This window comes from Pristis pectinata, chromosome 7 (genome assembly GCF_009764475.1).
Source record: "Pristis pectinata isolate sPriPec2 chromosome 7, sPriPec2.1.pri, whole genome shotgun sequence".
NCBI classification, from domain to species: Eukaryota; Metazoa; Chordata; class Chondrichthyes; order Rhinopristiformes; family Pristidae; genus Pristis; species Pristis pectinata.
In genome coordinates this window covers 90,526,801-90,549,399 of record NC_067411.1, presented here as the reverse complement: position 1 = coordinate 90,549,399, position 22,599 = coordinate 90,526,801, and the positions used below count along the sequence as shown (strand labels likewise).

General features: G+C 41.4%; 1 protein-coding gene across 4 annotated transcripts in view; it reads left to right on the top strand.

Annotated features, from left to right (window-relative positions):
- The window catches only part of pam (peptidylglycine alpha-amidating monooxygenase), a 146,994-nt gene that overhangs the window by 100,679 nt on the left and 23,716 nt on the right, over positions 1-22,599 (top strand). For 3 of the 4 annotated variants that reach the window (XM_052020019.1, XM_052020021.1, XM_052020020.1), the window contains exons 13-15: positions 266-447; positions 1,833-1,904; positions 17,011-17,322. In XM_052020019.1, the coding sequence (XP_051875979.1) occupies positions 266-447; positions 1,833-1,904; positions 17,011-17,322 (566 nt within the window). The remainder of the gene's footprint in view (positions 1-265; positions 448-1,832; positions 1,905-17,010; positions 17,323-22,599) is intronic. The other variant, XM_052020022.1, reaches the window with a different exon arrangement.

Below are 22,599 nucleotides of genomic sequence, written 5' to 3'. Positions count from 1 at the left end.
CAGTTTGATTTTAAATCAACTCTTAGATCTGTTACCCAGCAGTGACTCTCCTGACTTCCCTTGCAGTAGTTCTGAGATCATCTAGCCTTTGATCTCTCTTTCCTTTTAATGGCTTGAATGAGACAAAGAATTGATTTTGCTGAATTCTCCATTGGGACATCAAAAGCAATTCTCCTGACTTTAAAAAATCATCAGCCAAACTCCGATATTTGGCTAAACTTGTTTGAGTGTATTAACCATGCAATTATTTTGCTTTTATTTACAGAAAAACTTCCAAAGATGAGATGTGTAATTTGTATATCATGTATTACATGGATGCTAAGCATGCCAAGCCATACACATACTGTATACAAGAGGGTAGTCCTGAATTGTTTAAGCATATTCCTCCGGAAGCAAATATTCCAATTCCAGTTAGCCCAAGTATGGCTATGCAAGGACATCATAAAGGTAATTGGATTTTATTAAATGTTACTCTTATTTAGATCTGAACCGTGTCACAGATAGTTAATGATATAGAAACAGTCACATTATTCATGAACAATTCTCTTGTAATATTTTACAGATCACAGTGAATGAATTATTTACATAAGAAAAACATCATTTCAAGAGTGAATGATTCTAATATATGCGATTTATGAATTTTGTACCCCTTAAACAATCAAGGATATTTCTGACAAGCTTGAATGAACTTGATTTCATTCCTTTTGGAAAATGCTATGGCAGGAGACACTGTTGTAAATCTGTAGATGAGCTTCAGTGCCTTGGTTATTTCTGACAGTTATATTTGCAAGTTGTTAGGATTGAACAGATTGGTAAGCTGAATTAATGGGGACAAAGAGAACAATGCTGGTTTGAGGTGGGGAAGATTGGAGCGAAAAGGTGTCTCCAAAACATATCTCTTTAGTTGTCTCTCTGTATTGGACCCTTTAATGAATGAGACTATTTGGATATATGTGGGAAAATTTTCCACTATAGGGAATATCCAGAATGGCAACATAGCTTTCCCTTCATATTCTAGGCTAGATGGTGCAGCCAAGTGCATTGTGGTATTTGCAGCAATCAATATGTAATGACCATTAAAATTTTTGAAATCAATGCTCTACATGAAAAATTCATTAATTCATATTTTCTCCTCTCCACTCCCACTTCAGAAATTTTATGGATGTAACATTTTGGATTTCCCCATTGAGGCTTTGCTTATTTCCTTATTCTTTCCTTGCAATTATTAGTTGGAGCCAGAGCTCAAACTGAAAACTCTATGCACTTAGCTGCCTTTTCAAGATTAGGATATGTGGGTTGCACTTATAGCTGCCAAATGTCCTTTCTACATAATATCAAGGATGCATTTCTCCAGAGTTGTATGAATATAGCCACATATATGGTTTGTTTTTTTGTGCTGTGATTTTTTTTCACGATTCATGAAGAAGGCAAAGTTTTGATCATACTCGGTTTACAGCTGGTGAGTAGTCAGGTGTAATAGAAACAGATCCAAATAGTGAAAATACCTCCTGCTATGTCCCACTCCTGCCAAATGTCAAAAATATAATACAAAGTTTCAGAAATTAACAATTTCCCTTCATTTATTTAAAACATTTCCACGGCTTATCTGAATGGTTAGAATGCACTGCAGTATGATATTCTTGAGTTTGCTTTTAGCCCACTCTGTTAATTGCTTTTTTTTTTCCAATGCTTTTTATATATTTGCAAAACATATTTATAGTAGTAATGCAGACATATCCATGATTTGTTTGGGATTGGTTTGTTTATTTGAGCATAAATGAAAACAACATGCAATCATTTTGAAATACGTTTCTCATTACTGCAACCATTAGATGAACAACAGCCAAATGATAATGAGGTACTCCAGCAACCTAAAAGAGAGGAAGAAGTGGTTCTTGATCAGGGTATGTACAACCATGTACTTTTGTGCTAAATATTGGAAGGGTTTTTTTTAATCCATTAGTTTGGAAATCAGCATATCAATTGTCGGCGTTTTTTGTTTATGGATTCACAATGGAGCATGGCAATGTGTGGTATGTTAAAAATGATTGCATTTGATTTTTCTCAGTGGTGAGTGAACAATACCAGTTTATGCCTGCATTCATCACATACTTGGGGATTTTGCATTGGAAGTGACAGAAAGTAGAGCTATAACAGCATGCCATCTTCTAAATAGCATCCAGACCTATGTGCATAGAGCTACTGTGTAATTCCTCCTTTAATCACATTAAAGAATTGTTGATGTCGGAACCAGGAGGTAATGGTTAGATCCTAAATTGAATGTCAAATCAGGTACAGAAAGCTAAATAGTGGGGTTGATTGAGAACCATCAAAAATGGAAAATAAGTCAAAACAAATATTTCTTTAAATGGTCCAAGTGTTCTCCTTGGGCAGTCTTTCAGAACCAAAAATGACATACTTCCACTCTAATACTGTGGTTCTGAGGTGGCTAATGAAGCCAGACTCTTCCGCCACTGGGTGAGGAGATGGCTACTTGGGTGATTTGTGAGGTGGTGCACTCCTTCTACACACCGTCACTACCTACCTACAGTATGTGTGGCTTTTGTATGCACCTGGTGCATCGATTCAAGGTTCTCAATACCATCCTGAATGTTTCTGCTCCATCATGTTGTTGACCGGGGGTTCTCGGGAGTCTGGGTGGGGGGATCTGTTGCAATTCTTAAAGGAGGCTTCGAGTACATTTTTTCTATCTGATAGCTAGTAATCTCTTCCCATGCAAGAGCTTGGATAAGAGTGCCTGTTTCAGATGTCAGGGATGTGAATGAGGGCACCTGCCCAACATTGCCAAATAAGTGTAACTATGGGGTTGCTACAGAGAATGTTGGCTTTGGAGAGGTCACTGATGCCGGTTTGCTTATCCTTTCAGTGAATTTGAAGTATTTTGCAGAAGCCACATTGGTGGTATTCTTCTAGTAGCTTGAGATGCCTGTTGTAAGTAATTTAGGTCTCATAAGCTTAAATGAAGGCAGGGGGCATTGCTGCCTGATAAATCATGAGTTTTGAGCCAGGTCTGGGTTATTGATCTTACAATTCCTTTTCCCTCAATTGAGGGCTATGCTGGTACATTGAAGGCCACGTTGAATTTCATCATCAATGTTTGCCTTCACTGAAAGGTGGCTCCTGAGATCTGAGAAGTGGCCCACGATTCCCAAGATCTCGCAGTGAACTTTGATTGTCAAAGGGCAGTCTGCTGCAGCAAGTGCTGCTTGGTTGAGGACGATATTGCGTACGCTTTTCCTTCCATTGTCACCTGTTGAACAAGTTCCATCTTGGATCCCCAAATGAAATGGAAAATGGCTTGGGTGACTGCCGCAGAGGAGGAGCGGGATATGGGCCACACCTGCGCCGAATACAGCAACACCAAGAGCTCCTCACACCTGATGACTATGTTCTTGCCCATCATCAAGAGGGAGCGCTGCTCCCACAGTTCCAATTTTCCTGTGGCCTTGCCTATTTGCTCCATCCAATTTTTGTTATACACCTCGCCCCTCTGAAGTAGATTCCCCAGCACCTTCAGGTAGTCAGACTTGACAGTGAAGGGGACGGTGGATTGGTCAGGCCAGTTGCTGAAGAACATGGCCTTGCTCTTCCTGCCATTGACTCTGGCTCCAGATGCCAACTCAAACTGGTCACAGATGCTGATCAATCTGCAGACTGACCTTGGATCCGAGCAGAAGACAGTGATGACATCCACATATGGGGAGGCTTTGATCTGAGTGACCGCACTGCCTGACATCATCACCCCTGTAATGCCCGCGCTTTCCTTGATAGGTTCGGCAAAGGGTTCTATGCAGCACATATACAAGACAGGAGAGTGGACAACTCTGCCTTACTCCAGAGGTGATGGGGAAGCTATCTGTTTTCCACCCATTGATTTGGACAGCACCACTGATGTTTGTGTAGAACAGTTAGATCCGATCTTGTCCTGGTGGCCATCTTTGTGTGTGGCTGCCTCAAAGTCCATTTTGGGGACCACGTCCATCATGTAACGTGCGATATCCTGTTGAAGGCCTTCTGGTCAAAGCTGACCAGGCAAGTGTCCACCCTTCTGTCCTGTATGTAGGCTATGGTATCCCTGAGTAATGTAAGGCTTGTAGGTACAGTACAGATTTGGTTTGGGTAGATCACCTGTCCTACAACAGACTAGGTCCAATTGGCAATGACCCTGGACAGGATCTTGTAATCCGCATTCAACAGTGATATGAGTCTCCAATTCCTGATGTCTGCCTTCTCCCCTTTCTGCTTGTAGATTAGGGTGATGATGCCGTTCCATATGGACTCTAACATGCTGCAAGCCAGAGCATAACATTGTGTACTTTCAGAAGGCCTAGGCCCATCCAGTCCCACAGATCCAAGTACAACTCAGCTGGTAAGCCATGGCTTCCGTGAGTTTTATTCTGCTCAAGGGCATGGCTGGAGCTTGTCAGCTCCTCCAGGGTCATTGGCTGGTCCACACTCTCCTGCTCGCTGTCGTCTAAGCCCACTGTGATAGAGGACAGGAAGTTCTGGGAGGTTATGCTGGCTGTGGCCTTTCCAAGAGGTTGCGATGTACAAGTCCCCAGACAAAAAGGGGAAAGGTGTACCCAACATCACTCTTATACTGGTGGCCATCTTTGTGTGCGGCTGCACCAAGCTTTGCATAGAGCTGAGGTATGCAGGCACCAAGTGTCACTACGTGCTGCAATTCAACCTGTCCCTGGTGTTTGCACAGCATGGGCCCGGCTTCGTTGCCGTGCAGTGTCCCAGTCAGTTGAACATTACCATGCAATACTCACCAATTTTTATCGATGCACCTTAGAAAGCATCCTATCTGGATGCATCATGGCTTGGTATGGCAACTGCTCTGCCCAGGACCACAAGAAACTGTAGAGAGTTGTGGACACAGCCCAGCGCATCAAGGAAACCAGCCTCCCCTCCATGGACTCTGTCTATACCTCTCGCTGCCTTGGTGAAGCAGCCAACATAATCAAAGACCCTGCCCACCCGAGTCATTCTCTTTTCTCTCCTCTCCCATCAGGCAGAAGTATTGGTTTATTATTGTCACTTGTACCGAGGTACAGTGAAAAGCTTGTCTTACAAACCGATCATACAGGTCAATTCATTACACAGTGCAGTTACATTGAGTTAGTACAGAGCGCATTGAGGTAGTACAGGTAAAAACAATAACAGTACAGAGTAAAGTGTCACAGCTACAGAGAAAGTGCAGTGCAATAAGGTGCAAGGTCACAACAGGATAGATCATGAGGTCATAGTCCATCTCATTGTGTAAGGGAACTGTTCAATAGTCTTATCACAGTGGGGTAGAAGCTGTCCTTAAGTCTGGTGGTACGTGCCCTCAGGCTCCTGTATCTTCTACCCAATGGAAGAGGAGAGAAGAGAGAATGTCCCAGGTGGGTGGGGTCTTTGATGATGCTGGCTGCTGCACCAAGACAGCGAGAGGTAAAGACAGAGTCCAAGGAGGGGAGGCTGGTGTCCGAGATGCGCTGGGCTGTGTCCACGACTCTCTGCAGTTTCTTGCGGTCCTGGGCGGAGCAGTTGCCGTACCAAGCCGTGATACATCCAGATAGGATGCTCTCTATGGTGCATCGGTAAAAGTTGGTGAGAGTGAAAGGGGACAAACCAAATCTCTTTAGCCTCCTGAGGAAGTAGAGGCGCCGGTGAGCTTTCTTGGCCGTGGCATCTACGTGATTTGACCAGGACAGGCTGTTGGTGATGTTCACACCCAGGAACTTGAAGCTCTCAACCCTCTCAACCTCAGCACCATTGATGTAGACAGGTGCATGTACACCGCCCCCTTTCCTGAAGTCAATGACCAGCTCTTTTGTGTTGTTGACATTCAGGGAAAGATTGTTGTCATGACACCATTCCACTAAGCTCTCTATCTCCTTCCTGTACTCCAACTCATCGCTGTTTGAGATACAGCCTACAACGGTGATATCATCTGCAAACTTGTAGATGGAGTTAGAGCAGAATCTGGCCACACAGTCATGAGTGTATAGGGAGTAGAATAGAGGGCTGAGGATACAGCCTTGTGGGGCACCATTGTTGAGAATAATCGTGCCGGAGGTATTGCTGTGTATCCTCACTGATTGTGGTCTGTTGGTTAGAAAGTCAAGGATCCAGTTACAGAGGGAGGTGCTGAGTCCTGGGTCTCGGAGTTTGGTGACAAGTTTGCTTGGGATTATTGTATTGAAGGCAGAGCTGTAGTCTATAAACAATAGTCCAACGTAGGTGTCTTTACTGTCTAGATGCTCCAGAGCTGAGTGTAGGGCCAGGGAGATGGCATCCGCTGTAGACATGTTTCGGCGATAGGCGAATTGCAGTGGGTCCAGGTTGTCTGGGAGGCTGGAGTTGATGCGTGCCATGACTAACCTCTCAAAGCACTTCATGATGGTGGATGTCAGAGCCACTGGTCGGTAGTCATTGAGGCGTGTTACCTTGCTTTTCTTTGGTACCGGGATGATAGTGGTCTTCTTAAAACAGGTGGGAACCTGAGATTGAAGCAGGGAGAGGTTGAATATGTCCGCAAATACTTCTGCCAGCTGATCAGCACAAGATCTGAGCACGCAGCCCAGGACATCATCTGGGCCAGGTGCTTTCCTCGTGTTCACTCTCCGTAAGACTGATCTTACATCCTCCACTGTGATCACAGGTTCAGCTGCGTTGGTGGCTGTCAGGGTGGATGGTGACAATCCACTTCCCTTTTGTTCAAAACACGCATAGAATGCGTTAAGTTCATCAGGAAGGGATTCGCTGTTGTTAACTATGCAGCCCGACTTCATCTTGTAGCCTGTTATGGCATGTAAGCTCTGCCATCACTAGCGGCTGGTCAGGGACTCTATTTTGAGTTGGTATTGCCTCTTGGCATCCCTGATAGCTTTCCAAAGGTCATACCTCGATTTCTTGTACAGATCAGGATCACCAGGTTTGTGTGCAGCAGTCCTCTCCTTCAGTAGGGAGTGCATCTCCTGGTTCATCCATGGTTTCCTGTTTGGGAACACCCGTATTGTCATCTTTGGTACACAGTCCTCCATACACTTGCTGATAAAGTCTGTGATGGTGGTGGCATACTCATCAAGGCTGGCAGCTGAGTCTTTGAACATGGACCAGTCCACTGTCTCAAAGCAGTCACGTAGGAGCTCATCTGCTTCCTCAGACCAGCACTGCATGACTCTCCATACCGGATCCTCCCGTTTCAGTTTCTGTTTGTATGCAGGGAGAAGGAGCACAGCCTGGGGGCCTGATTTCCCAAAATGAGGACGAGGGGTGGCTCGGAAGGCATCTTTGATGGTTGTATCGCAGTGGTCAAGGGTTTTGGAGCCCCTGGTGGAGCACGAGATGTGCTGATAGTATTTTGGTAACACACTCTTGAGGTTGGCCTGATTGAAGTCCCCTGCGATGATGAAGAGGGCCTCAGGGTATCCTGTCTCAAGGTTGTCAAGACACAGGAGCCTGAGGGCACATACCACCAGGCTCAAGGACAGCTTGTATCCCACTGTGATAAGACTATTGAACGGTTCCCTTGTACGATAAGATGGACTCTTGACCTCTCAATCTACCTTGTTTGACCTTGCACCTTATTGTCCACCTGCACTGCACTTCCCTATAGCTGTGACACTTTGTATTCTGTTATTATTTTTACCCTGTACTACCTCAATGCACTCTGTACTACCTCAGTGCACTGTGTAATGAAGTGATCTGTACGAACGATATGCAAGACAAGTTTTTCACTGTACCTTGGTACAAATGACAATAATAAACCAATACTTTGTGATAAAAGTTCTTTCAGAAAAACATCTTTGAGCACAAGTCCATCAGGCAGTGGTCAGCACGGAATGACCTGCAGGCACTGAGGGAGGACACGATGGATCCTGTGGGATGATTTTCTGGGCAGACCGTCAACACCACTTGGCAGAATGCCTCATCGACAGAACTCACCAACAAGTACCAAGCCCTCACTTGGCTGGCAGTGAGAGGGGCCCACCCTGTCAGATCTTTTCTTTGTGGTTGGAGTCTCACTCCCAATGCATGCTGCCCTTGGGAAAGCTGTGATGAGGACGAGACGATTGCCCACCTCTTTGTGGGCTGTATGTTTGTAAAGAACATCTGGAAAAGGATGCAAGGGTGCTTGTTGAGGTTATCCCAAGCAGCTGTGTAACAGAGGACCCTCTGATCTGTGGGCTTTTTCCAGGGATGCATACTGAGACAAACATCAAGTCCTGTTGGAAGATCATCAACTTGGTGAAAGGTGCACTTTGGTCTGCACGAAATTTGTTGGTCTTCCAGTACAATGAGATGTCCTTAAGGGAATGCTGCCGACCGGTACATTCCAAGCTGTAGGAATGCTGAAGCTTGATGCAGCCAATACCGAGGCTTTGTTGGGAAGGATTGCAGTCTAAGGTCCTTCTGCCTCCAGACATAGAATGGCTAAGGCCTGTGTAGAAACCTCTCAAACGGTAGAGGTTTGGTAACGCCTGAAGGGAGCCATATGGGTGTCAATGGTGCTCTGTACACAGAATGTGCTCTCACACTATGAATGTAGAGAAAGCCATACACTGTTTTTTGTATTTCCTATATCCTTTTAATGAATAGAGTTTATTTTGAAATAATAAAAAAGGGCGGCTTGGTTAAGGACTTTTGTGGATGTCAAATATAAAATACATCCTCTCGTGTGCTTTAGTGAATGAGTCGATGGCTTGGATTTCAGCCTCTGAGCATTCACATACATAAGAATCATCAGCATATTGCAGCTTGACTACTGAGATTCGGGTAACTTGTTTCTGCAGAGAATTTGCCATAGTTAACAGCTTCACAGTCATCTAACAGTAATGAATTCTAAACTTCACATTTCTAAAAGTTAATTTACAGTACCAAAGAACTTACCTGCAACAATAATTGCTTTCAAAAGTGAACTTAAACTGGAAATACACAAACCCTGTTTTTTTTTTGTCAGGTTTAATTCAAACCTATCATGTCAGTGCAGTATTTGATCAGTAAGCCAAGGTATTGGTATTGGTTGCTTTTGACCAGCACCGGATGGATTTTCTCCTTTCAACCAAATGTTTGGTCATCAGAATTTGCTCTCTTAATTTCCAGGTTAACCTCTCTGTTATACATCCACAGCAAAATCTAGCCTGTTATGAAGAACAACTGTGATTTTAGCATGTAAAATTTTCTTATTTTTCCGTGTCTGTTCTACTCACTGCAGTATTAAATGATGCATATTCACCTGCTGCTCTCGTGCTTCATTCCTCAGAAGAACTGTGCAATAGCACTGCTGCTGTTTTTACTCAATAAATAATCCATGAGGCATCAATCAAGTGATGCAGTGCTGTGCAAATAAAACAAATAATGTGACCTTAAAATAATGTTTATGGCCTATAAATTTAAATAATCACCAAGCAATTCCTTGCCATTAATAATGGAATATTACAAGTTGTATGCACCTAACAGTACAGCTATTATTGTTGTATGTTGATAATGTACAAATGTACATTAGGTGTTTTGCTGATTTGAGAGAGAATAATAATCGAATTTTTCAACGAAATGCAGAGAAAGAAGAGCAATATACCAAGTGGCGAGCCTAAAACTAACCTTGCACTATCCTAGAGTTTTGTTGCCATCATGTCAGTAAAACCATTTCATTCAGTGGCACCTATTAAGTCATAGAGTTATACAGCACAGAAACAGGCCCTTCAGCCCATATCACTCAAACTTTTCCTGTCCATGAATCTGTCCACCTGTCTTTTAAATGTTGTAATTGTACCCGCCTCTACCACTTTCTCTGGCAGCTCGTTCTATATACTCACTACCCTCTGTGGAAAAACCTGGCCCCTCTGGTTCCCTTTAATTCTTTCTACTCACCTTAAACCTCTGCCCTCTAGTAGACTCCTCTACTCTGGGCGAAAAGAGTGTGACTATCTACCTTATCTACGCCCCTCATGATTTTATAAACCTCTATAAAGTCACCCCTCCTTCACTCCAGAGAAAACATTCCCAGCCCATCCAGTCTCTCCTTGTACCTCAAGCCGTCCAGTCCCAGCAACATCCTTGTGGATCTTTCCTGCACAGTCTCGAGCTGAATCACATCCTTCCCATTGTATGGCAACCAGGTGCACACAATATTACAGGTGCAGTCTCACCAACACCTTGTACAGCTGTTACATGACACCCCAACTCTTGTACTCAATGCACTGTTCGATGTAGGCAAGCGTACCATACGCTGCCTTCACTACCTTGTCTACCTGTGTCACCATTTTTGGGAAGCTATGTACTTGCACCCCTCTGTCTCTATTCTGCAACATTCCCCAGAGTCTTGTTGATCGCTGTGTATACCTGCCCTGGTTTACCTTCCCAAAATGTGTCACTTCACACATCTGAGTTAAATTCCTTTGCCCACTTTCCCAGTTGATCTAGATCCTGTTGTGACCTGAGACAACCTTCTTCACTGTCCACCACACCACCAATTTTGGTGTTATCCACAAACTTAGTAATCACGCCACCTACACTCTCATCCAAATTGTTAATATACATATCTGACAAACAACAGGGGACCCAGCGCAGATGCATGCGATACACCATTGGTCACGGGTCTTTCATCTGGAAAAACAACTGTCCACTACCACCCTGTGACTCCTCCTGCCAAGACAATATTATATCCATTTGGCTAGCTCGCCCTGAATCCCATGTGATCTCACCCTCCGAACAGTCTATCATACTATCCTTCGGCCCACGATGTTGTGCCAACATTTTATCCCGCTCTAAGATCTAACTAACCCTTCCCTCCCACGTAGCCCTCCATTTCTCCAGTAATTTCTTCCCTAGCTTCCCACAACATCCTAGGATACACTCAGTCAGGTCCCAGGGACTTATCCACCTTTATGCATCTCAAAACCATGTGTGGTCAGGTGGGATTAGTTTAAATTGGCTTCATGGTCGGGACAGACATTGTGGGTTGAAGGGCTTGTTCCTGTGATAACCTGTTTTATGTTCTAAGACCGCCAACAGCACCTCTTTTATTATATTGCTGTGTTTTAGGGCATCACTGTTCTCTTTCCTGATTTCCCTCACTTCCATGACCTTTTCCATGGTAAATACAGATGAGAACAATTCATTTTAGACCTCGCCCATCTCCTGTTGCTCCACACATAGACAAGCACACTGATCTTTAAGGGGACCTATTCTCTTAACTAGGGGACTTAGTTACCCTGTGAAAATGAAGATGCATCTTGCAAGTTTAAATTAACTCTTAAGAGGACAGGAATTATATATACTTTTAAACAGAGGTGCTTGCATAATTCTGAACTCAATGGGAGTTGTTAGTGGAGACAAGATTTTGTGGCAAATATAGATGCTGGCTCAATGACACTCCCCAGTGACACTCTGGAATTATTATGTATGCAAAGATTCTGTTTATTTTACAGGCAAATATTGCCCTTATAATCAAAGCATATATTTCAGTAGGTGTCTCAGAAACTTGGATCAATGCAAGTACTATTTTATGGAAGAACATAGTAACATTGCAATTTTGATCCACATAGGTGTTGATAAGTTGCTGTTTTTCTGTAGTTGGCCAAATATTTTGTATTTAAAATGATCATATATGCAGATATATCAACACATTGACATAATCACCTCTGTGCAGAAATATGATTTGGATGAGGGAATTGAATGTAATTGTTCTAAGTTTCCCAACAACATGAAACTGGGTGAGGTTGTGAGGAGGATGTGAAGAGTCTTCACAGCAATGTAGATAAGTTGGGTGAGTGGTCAAGTATATGGTAAGTGCAGTATAACATGGATCCATGTGAATCTGCCATATATTTGAGGCAGAACTGTGGTGCAGCTGGCAGAGCTGCTGCCAGCGCATGATGCCAGTGGCCCAAGCTCAATCCTGACCTCAGGAGCTGTCTGTGTGGAATTTGCATGTTCTCCCTGTGACTGTACAGGTCTTTTGGTGTTCCACTTTCCTCCCAAATCACAAAGGTTGGCAGGTAACAAATCTTTGTTTGACAGTGCTCCTGTGAACCACTTTGATACATGAAAAAGCATTGTTTCTGTTTAAGATAATCCTGTAAGAGTGCATTGTGTGGAATTTACACCTCTGAGTATTTTATTTCTTCTGAGTTCTTAGAGCTAAAATCTTGAAATGTAGTACTCTGGGTAATGTCCCACGTGGGACCAATTTTATTGAGAAACCTCCAAATGCAGTCAATCTGTAAGCGGAAGGGTGGTAAAATATTTATGTCTGTTATTAAAAATGCAATTTTATTTTTTAAACTTATTTTCTCTGCTACTATGAGGAAAAATTCTGAAGGCTTAGGCTTGGGAATAGTTATTTAAATAAATGAAAAAAATCTTAGTAAATTAATTTTTACTGCTGTGTTATCACTTCTGGAGAAATGTTTCTATTACAGTAGATTTTAGAGAAATGACAGAACCAGAATTGAAAGTGGATAAGTATTTGGGGGGGAAAAGAAACTTACAAGGGCAAGGCAGGAGAGTAAGTTTTAATGTGGGGATCTTCTGGAGAGCTGTGACTGACACATCCGGCCAATAGGCTTCCAGGTTTAGTGTGATCTTAAAACAGCTAAGTGAGCAGAACTGCATGTCAGCAACACTCTGGGCACCACTGTCAATGAAGTCTCTTCCTTATTGAAATAAATTAGCTATTTGATTGTTTCTTATTGATCAGATCAATGTTGTTTGAATGTGTCATTGTACAAGCATTTTATTTTGAGAGTAATGATACAAGAGCTGGAGTTATTTAGGGCAAAGATGTTATAAAAATGTGACTTGATGTTTCAGGCAGTACACACGTCTAAATTTTGCATTGAAGCAAATGTTTAACAATGCTATCTGTATATGCTTCCCTGTGTAGCATAGAATTTGCATGGTTAAAGTAATGACTGAATAATGAACAGTTGTATCATATCTATCCAGCAGTATTTCACATTTAGTATTTGAATATGAGAGAAGTATTTTGGAATAGAGAGAGGAGGAATGGATGATCAGAGGCTAAGTGTAATAGAGGATTTGGAATTATCTTTTCCTTTCCTGTGCTAATCCTCTGGTTTTCAGAGAAATATTTGGTGAGAAGGCAAGGCATTAATGAAGTAGCAACTATTGTCAAAAAGCAGTTACTAATTGTATGGAAAGTCATTTATATTCCCGAGTGTAATCAATGCAAACAATTAAGTCATTATAGTTTGTTCAAATGGCTTCCTGTATTTGGAATGTGATAATATTTTGGAGAAGTAGGTACATCCAACCAGCTTATTATTTATTGCATTTGCCCTTGCTTCACCTGCAGCCAACACATTCATCCACATCCTTACAACTTCTAGAGTCAACTATTTACAATTCTGCTGTGGGAAGCCTCTGCCGTGGTAGTGTTCCTCCATTCTTGGCCTCTTGCATATCCCCAGTTTTGGTTCCTCTCTGACTGGTGCCAATGATTCTGCTGCTTAAGCCCTAAGGGCTGAAATTTTCTCCTTAACTCTCTCATTCTCTTTTTCTCACTTTATGATGCACCTTAAAACTCATTTCCAGCCAAGCTTTAGTTACTAGTCACTATATCTCTTTGGATTTGCTCCCATGAAGTATCTTACCTTGGTATTTTACCTTGTTCAACGTGCAACATAACTGCAATTAATCATTGTCTATTGGTATAGTTCTAAAAGAAGGTATGATTTTAAGGAAATCGGAGCTCTACAACTGGAGCTGTGGCAGTTTGATAAATGTATCCACATTTGCCATTATTGGGAAACAGATAATTGACTAATTCAGAAAGCTTCAGAGTGTTCTTACAGTTCTCAGCACCACTTGTGATGGATGAGCTCCATAAGTGTGAATAGAACATGGCTCGTATATCACAAAAGGATTTCTTTAACATCTGAGTTGAGGGTCAGAGATGTGTTTTTATTAAGTATGATATTTTAAGGTTTCTTGGCTTAATTATTAGACATACATAAAATGGTACGTTGTAGTATTTTATTTGAGGTATATACCTGAGGTATGTACTCTCTGAGGTATATACCTCAGAGAGTGGTGGGAGTGTGGAACGAGCTGCCATATGATGTAGTAAATGCTGGCTCACTCTTAAGCTTTAAGAATAAATTGGATAGATATATGGATGGGAGAGGTCTGGAGGGTTTATGGACTGGGTGCAGGGAAGTGGGACTAGTGGAATAACGTTTCGGCACAGACTAGAAGGGTCGAATGGCCTGTTTTCTGTGCTGTATTGTTCTATGGTTCTTTGGTGTAAAACATCTTTTGCAAGTAATGAAAATAATTAGATGTATGTGAATTCTTTACAATCAGTTCAGAGCAGCATTAGATTAGTGCTGTGGAGAAGCGCATTGATTACCGCTCAGTGGAAGAGTCTGTTATAGGAGCATGTGAACATGAGTAGGTATTCAGCCCTTGCAGTGTGTTCCATTGTTCTGTGAAATGAGCAATGATCTCTCTTCAGCCATCTGGTTTAGTTTTCTATCTTTGTGTTTCCTGTCTGACAAAAACCTAGAAACCTCAGATATACCTACTCTATCAATTTCTTTCAGAATCCTATAATCTTCAGTCAACCAAATCATCATTTAACTGCTCAAATCATTAACCAGTTAGAGAGTAGAACTGTACAGCACAGGAACGATGTCTGTGCTGACAATGATGCCAATTTAAACTAATCCCATCTGCCTGCACATCTCTATATCCCTCCATTCCCTGCCTGTTTAAGTGCACATCTAAATGCCTCTTAAACATTGCTATCGTTTTCACCACCGGTCGTAGCACTGCTTTCCAGGTGCCTACCAATCTCTGTAAAAAAAAAACAAAACAACTTGCTTTGCAAATCTCCTTTAAACTTTCCCCTTCTCGCTATAAGTTCTATACCCTTTAGCATTTGACACTTCCATCCTGGGAAAAAGACTCTGACCATCTACCCTATCTATGCCTCTCATAATTTAATACATTTCTATCAGGTTGCCCCTCAGCCTCCAGTGCTCCAGAGAAAACAATCCAAGGTTGTCCAACCTCTCTAATCCAGGCAACATCCTGGTGAACCTCTTTGGCACCCTCTTCAAAGCCTCCACATCCTTCCTGTAATGCGGCACCCAGAATTGCACACGGTAATCCAAATGTGGTTTAACCAAAGTTATATACAGCTGTAACATGTCAACTTTTATGCTCAGTGCCCCAGCTGATGAAGGAATGTATGCCAAATGCCTTCTTTACTACCCTATCTGCTTGTGTTGCCACCTTCAGGGAGCAACAGACTTGCACCCCAAAATCCCTCTGTACATCAGTGTTCCTTAAGGTCCTACCATTTACTGTCTACATTTCCCTTACATTTGACCTCCCAAAGTACAATTTTGCCAGATTAAACTCCATCTGCCATTTTTCTGCTCATATTTCCAACTGATCTATATTCTGCCGTACCCTTTAATAACCTTCCACAGCTCTGACAATTTTCATGTCATCTGCAAACTTATTAATAGATATTTACATTTTCGTCCAAATCATTTATGTATATCACAAACAACAGAGGTCCCAGCACTGATCCCTATGGAACACCACTGCCCTACCCTCATCATCATTTTCGTCACCTCCTCAGAAAAACTCAGTCAGGTTTGTAAGACATAATCACCCCTGCGTAAAGCCATGCTGACTATCCCTAATAAATCCATGCTTTTCCAGATGTGGGTAAATCCTATCCCTAAGAATTTTCAGTAATCTCCCCATCACTGATGTAAGGCTCACTGGCCTATAATTTCCTGGTTTGCCCCCATTGCCCTTTAACAAAGTTTGTCAGCCTCTCTTATCTTTATGCAAAGAGATTTACGTTGTCAGTTTCTCCCAAAGGCAGGCTTTCCTGATAACTGGCTGAATGGATTGGCTGACAGGTGAGCAGGCCTCAGGCAGCATGCCCTGACGATCTCTGACCAGAAACAAGATGACGGTGGGGGGGGGGGGGGATTGGGGTGGGGGGGGATGGGATGGGGGATGGTGGTGGGGGGGGGGGTGGTAGAGGTAGAGGTTTGTTTCAATTTTATCTGGGAGACTTCTGTTTTCCAAATTGTTTAAATGCCTGATAGACAAACTTGTATCTGTAGTGTTTCTCCTGTTGATATGCATTTGAGTATATTCAGGAGAAGTAGACATCAGGCAGGAGAGGCAGGGAAGACTGACGTGTTTGGTTTCAAGAATACTCAGTTCCGGTGCCATTACGTTGGTATTCTGGTGTCAATCCCCATTTTAGTAAATATTTAGTATGTAATATTCAATTCATTAGTTTATTAGAGTGGCACGCAGAATTTATTTTAAATTATTCTGATATCCATTTGCAATAGTTTGAGCATTTATGTTGTATATCAAAAGGCTAATGAGGTAACACATATGGCTATGTAATTAATCTGTCTGTGTGATAGCTGTGTGCAAAGAATTTTGCTGTGGTTGGTTCAACTCAATTGTGTTGCTGGAAGAGTATTAAAACAAGCCAAACTTAGTTTTGGAACTATTACATAAATTAAGAACTCACAATGGCAGTGAGTTCCTCAGAAGAAGAAAACAAAAGGAAAAAAATATTCTGCCTTCCTGTTTAACCAGATGTTAAAGAAATAATTTATGTTTGTGTTATAGAGTGATTGTTCTTCCCTTGGTGGAGTGGCATTACAGTCATTTATATTGATGTTATTACACGTTCACTACTTCAAGTAAACTGATCAAAATGGTCCATCTGTTCATTTCTAATCCTTTTTCAGATAGAGATAAAGATTACTTGTTGAATTTTGCTAACTGAAGTTTATAATTGATGTATTTTATAACCAAATATTTTCAAGAATAACATTGTACCTCTATAAAAATAATTGCAACTATCTTTTTGTTCTTTTGCTGTTGTATTGCCTTTCGAAGCTTTAACCTCTTCAAATCTCCTTAACAGCTTTTCTCACTACCTCTATCTCTGTTTCTCTGTTTTCTTACATTCTCTAACAGGAAACTTTTATGCACTCATTTCCAAGCTCTTAGGGGAAAGAGAAGATATTGTTCATGTGCATAAGTACAACCCTACACACAAGGCAGAATCAGACCTAGTTGCTGAGATTGTTAATGTGGTGCAAAAGAAGGACCTGGCCTCTGGTCCAAGTGGGTTCTTGGAACTAGATGAAAGATCTGACTCTCCTTTAGTAAGAGACAGAGTTCACAAATTCCACAGGATAGAGTCTACACCAAGGCCATCTGGCAATACCTTGCCGTCAACTCTGCAGCCCAGACCTTGGGTGGACAGCAGGGAAGCTGAACACAGAGGTGGGTCAGGTCCTTGGTTAAACTTGTGATGCCTAGTTCTAATTTTATTCGATATTAAAATCTGAAGGGATTATGTGTTCATTCAGAGAAATGGAAATGCTTTAAAACTACATTGAATGTTTAATAATTGCTCCAAATACATTGTTGACCATGCATAGAACAGCCTGTATGAAATTTGATGCCTGTTAGAGCTTTCAAAATCTATAATTCAGATGCTAATTTGTACCACTATGTAGGCACTGCATCTATTTGTATACTGACTTATTCCCTTCTGATTTCCATGGAAGATAGAGTTTGTAAGGTGTTGCCTTGCAGATTGTATTCAGTATTATCTGCTATTAACCTGATGGCTGTAAAAGCATGTAAAAATATTTTTTAACCATAATGAATATGTTCGTATGTCTGTGTAACTGTACTATGGAATGCTAGTTTATTGCATGACATTGCTTTGTCTTACTCTGAAGATTAATTAATTTTTGAAAATTGACACTATCAAATGAAATTATCCAATTTGTACAGTCTTTAAACTGGTTCTAAATATTATGTAACTTTTTTTTTTACAAAGTCTCTGCCCATTTTGCAACCATTGACCAGTTGTTAACTAACCTGAAAGTTTAGACCAAGACTAATTTGAGAAACTTTTAAAAATGAATGATCAAAATGGATATTGTGCCAAATTTAGCCATTTGATCGAAGTGTAGGTGACTACTGATGTGTTATTGGGTAGGATATTAGTTTGCAATAATTTTAGTGCAACATTGGTTTACAAGAGAGTTCACGATCACTGCTGAGTTACCTGGTAGATGCAAGTGAAAGTGATCTACTTCCTCAGAAAACTGAGACAAACCTAGTTGAAAGACTTAAAAAAAAAATGTCTAAAGAAGCTTCTGTGGTTATAGCAGAAATGGAGGGAAACCAAGAATCTAAAGACAATGTAGTTATTAATATTGCCAAAAGATAAAATACTGGAGAAAATAAAATGTCTAAACCCAGAGAATGCCTGGACCTGAAAGCTAGCATAAGAATCTTTAAGGAGGTCTTTCAAAGATGGTACTTGTACCAGTGATCTTCCAAAGTTCCTTCTGAAATATTTCCAGCTGATTTGGGAAGTAACAAACATAACACTGATATTTCAAAGAAAAGAAGAGAAAAAGACATAAGAAAAATACTAACGCGTTAGACTGACATTTGTTGCCAGCATCCCTGGAATTCACCCTCGAGGATGAGTAACAGGACACCTAGAAGATTATATGATGAAGCAAATCATTTTTTTAAAGTCTGACAGAATTTTTAAAGAATGTGACTAGAAGGATAGCTGGGTGGGGGGAGAGTGGGGCCTTCAAGGAACTTGTGGATTTAGTATTTCTGCATTGTCAAAAAGCATTTGATAAAGTTGTCACATGAAAGGCTACTGCATAAAATATGAGGATTGGGGTAGGATATTAATGCATTAGAAAGGATTGGTTAAAGGACAGAAAGTAAACGATGGGAACAAACAGATCATTTATGGATTGGCGGATAATTGCCATCAAAGTGCCATGTGGACCAGTCCAGGCCCACAGTTATTCACTATCTTAATTAATGATTAATATTTCGGATGTAAAGTTAGTGTTTAATAAATCCAATTTTGGAAATAATACAAAGCTATGTAAGAAAGTGAACAATGGGGAAGAAGCAGAGTCTGCAAAAGGATTTTGACTGCTTACGTGAATGGATGAGAATGTGGAAAGTAATGTTGAAGAATGTGAAGTTTAATGCACATTGGTAGCAGGGATAAAACAACAGCATTTTATGAATAGTGAAAACTAAGTGTGTACAGATTGATCTTGGTGTAATGTTTGGTGTAAGCTTCAGATAGTAAAACAGCAAAACATTAGAAAGGTAAATGTCATGTCGGCTTTTATTGTAAGGAATCTGGAGTACATATGTAAGAGAGTCTTGTTGAGAATATGCATGGCATTAGTGAGATCTCATTTGGATTACCATATGTTGTTTCAACCGTGCATTTTAAGGAGGATATACCTGTGTTGGTATAATGCAATGCAGATTCAGAATAAGAGGTTTGTACTATGGGAGAGTGAGTAAGGTTGGCCTGTCCTCACTGGAATTTAGAAGAATGTGGTAAAACAAGATACTAAAGGTGTCTTCATTGGTCCTTTAACTGGAGAGTCCAGAACCAGGGCATTTGTCTCAGGATTAAAAAAGTGATTATATACACAGAGTTGTATGTCTTTGGACTTCTCTACCTCAGAATGCAGTGGATACTCATTAATTGAATTAATTCAAAGTTGAGATGATAGATATTTGGACACCGAGTTAAAGGGTATGGAGATCACGAGGAAAGTGCATTGAGGTACAAGGAGACCGCAGAACGGTACTCCAGGTGCAACCTCACCAACACTGTACAATTGTAAGAATACTTCACTATTTCTAAACTTCAACCAGTTTTCAATAAAGGCTAATATGGCATTTGTCATCCAAACTACTTGCTACACCAGCACACTAACTTTTTTATTTCGTGCACAAGAACACCTAGATCCCACTGTACTCTGCTCATTTGCAATTTCTCTCCAATTGGATAATAACTTGTCATTTGATTCCTCCTACTGAAGGGCATGACTTTGCATTTTCCTACATTAAACTCCATTTGTCAACTTTTCACCCACTATCTCAAACTATCCATATCCTGTTGCAGAGTCCAAATATCCTTATTGCAACATGCTCTCCCACCTATTTTCATCTGCAAACTTGCATATTTTACACTTATCTCTTCCTCCAGATCATTAAGTGGGCAGTAAATAATTGAGGGCCAAGAGCTGATCCTGATAGGTCTCCATACATTCCACTTCTTTCTTTCTTACAGCTTGAAAAGGACCCACTTATTCTGACTCTTTCTTCTATGTTTTAATAAGTCTTCAATCCAACAAACTGTCTGCAATACTGTGAGCTCTTATCTTGTGCACCAGCTTTGTAAATTTTCTTTTGTCATCATTTTTCTCCCTTTATTATTTTTTTTAATCTCTGGCTGCAAGTTATTAAGAAAAAAATTCCCAGTTTTGTCTACCAGAAATTTTTGCCTCTTTATGTGCTGCAGTTTGATTTTATTTAATATTTTATTTGACCTCCATTAACCACGGATTGTTCATTTTTCTCATTGTCCCTCTTTTAGCTCTGAGCATTATGAAATAGTTGCTTAAGTATCTGCCTCTGCTCATCTACTGACCATTCTTTAGCCTGTTTTCTCAGTCCACTTTAGACCTTAGTAATTACACTTACCTAAGTTGATTTGGTTTTGGCCCTCGAATTATATCTGGACTTCTGCCATACTATAATCATTATTCCCTGGAGTATCCTTAATGACGAGATCTATTATTAATCCTACCTCATTACACATGACCAAATCTAAAGTAACCTATTTCCAAGTAGGTTCTGTAATGAAATGCTCTGGGGAACAATCCCTGATGCACTCCACAAATTCCTCTTGCACAAAACTCTTGCTAGGTTGATTGTCCAAATCATTATTCAGATTAAAAATAGAAATGCCGAAAGAACTCAGGTAGTCAAGTAGCACCTGTGGAAAGAGAAAATCAGTTAACCCCCTTTCAGGTTTGGGATCCTTCATCAGAACTTGGAGAAGAGTGGAGGGTCTACAGTGTTCAAAGCAGTCCTGCAATGTGACTTCCTCTCTGCATTTCCTCCATTTCCTGGATATCTGTTCTCACCCCCTCTCCTCCAGGCCAAAACAAAGATCCTCTGATCCTCGCCTTCCACCCCACCAGACTTCACATTCAGTGCATCATTCTTCGCAATTTGCGCCAGCTCCAACATGATCCCACCACCGGTTACACCTTCCTCTCACCTTCCCTTTCTGCATTTCACAGGGACCACTCACTTTGATTCTCTGGTCCTCTCTTCCATCCCCACCCACTACTACCCATCCCATTAGCACCTTCCCATGCAACAGGAGGAGGTGTAACACCTGTTCCATAATCTCTTCCCTTCCCACCGTCCAGGAGGCCAAGTTATCATTCCAGATGAAGCAGCGACACACTTGAATTTTTTCCAGTACTGCATTCGGTGTTCACAATGTGGTCTCCTCTCCATTGGAGAAATCAAACGCAGATTGGGTGATTGCTTCACAGAGCACCTGTATTCAGCCCACGGGTGATTCTGAGCTTCCTGTTGCATTTCCTATAATTTTCCGTCCCATTCCCATTTCAACTTGTCTGCATCCTCCTCCACTGCCATAGTGAGGCCCAACATAAACTAGAAGAACAACATCCTATCTTCTATCTTGGCACTTTGCAACCCTCTGAAATGAACATTGAGTTCTCCAACTTCAGGTAAGTTGACCTCTCCTCATTTCCTATTATCTTGCTATCTCACCCTGTTTCTTTAAAGTTCCTCACTAACAATCGGGTCTCGTGCTCCTTATCACCTGATCTGTCTTAACTATCTCCACATAGTTAAAAAAAACAAGCTGCTGGAGGAAGACGATGGGTTAAGCAGCATTTGTGGAGGCAAAGGGATGGTCAACGTTTTGGGTTGGGACCCTGCACCAGGACTGAAATTGTAGGGTCTCGATCTGAAACATCAACAATCCCTTTGCCTCCAGAGATGCTGCTTCATCCGCTCCAGCAGCTTGTTTTATTGCTCCAGATTCCAGCATCTGCAGTCTCTTGTGTCTGTCTCCATCTAGTCTTCTGCCTTGCATCTCACTCCTCTCCCCAGTTCTGCTTCGAAAACTGACACCCTTCCACACTTTCCCTAGTTCTGAGAAAGAGTCCCTGATCTGAAGAATTAACCAGTTTCTTCTTCCAAAGTTGCTGCTTAATTGGCTGAGTTCTTCCAGCATTTCTGTTTTGTTTCAGATTCCAGTCTCTACAATGTTATTTGTTTTCCAATATGCAGGTTAAAATCGCCTATGATAATTGCAGTTTCCTCCTTGCATGCCTTTGATATTGCCCCATTTACTCTGTCCTGTCAACTTTGTGGGCCTCTGGATTTCTCCCATCTGTGTCACCTTTCCCCTGTTAATCCTTAATTCCACCCAGACTGATTCCACATCATGATCCACTGCACTTTTATCACTACTCACTACAATCACTACTCACTACAATGATAACTTCCTTGGTTAACAAGCTGCCCCACCTCCCCTTTTTGCCAATTCTTTTAGAACATTGAATAACCAGGGATATTTGAGTTCCCTATCCTGATCATCCTGCAACCATGTTTCTGTAATAGCTATTAAACCAAAATTCTATTTGTTTCTATTTG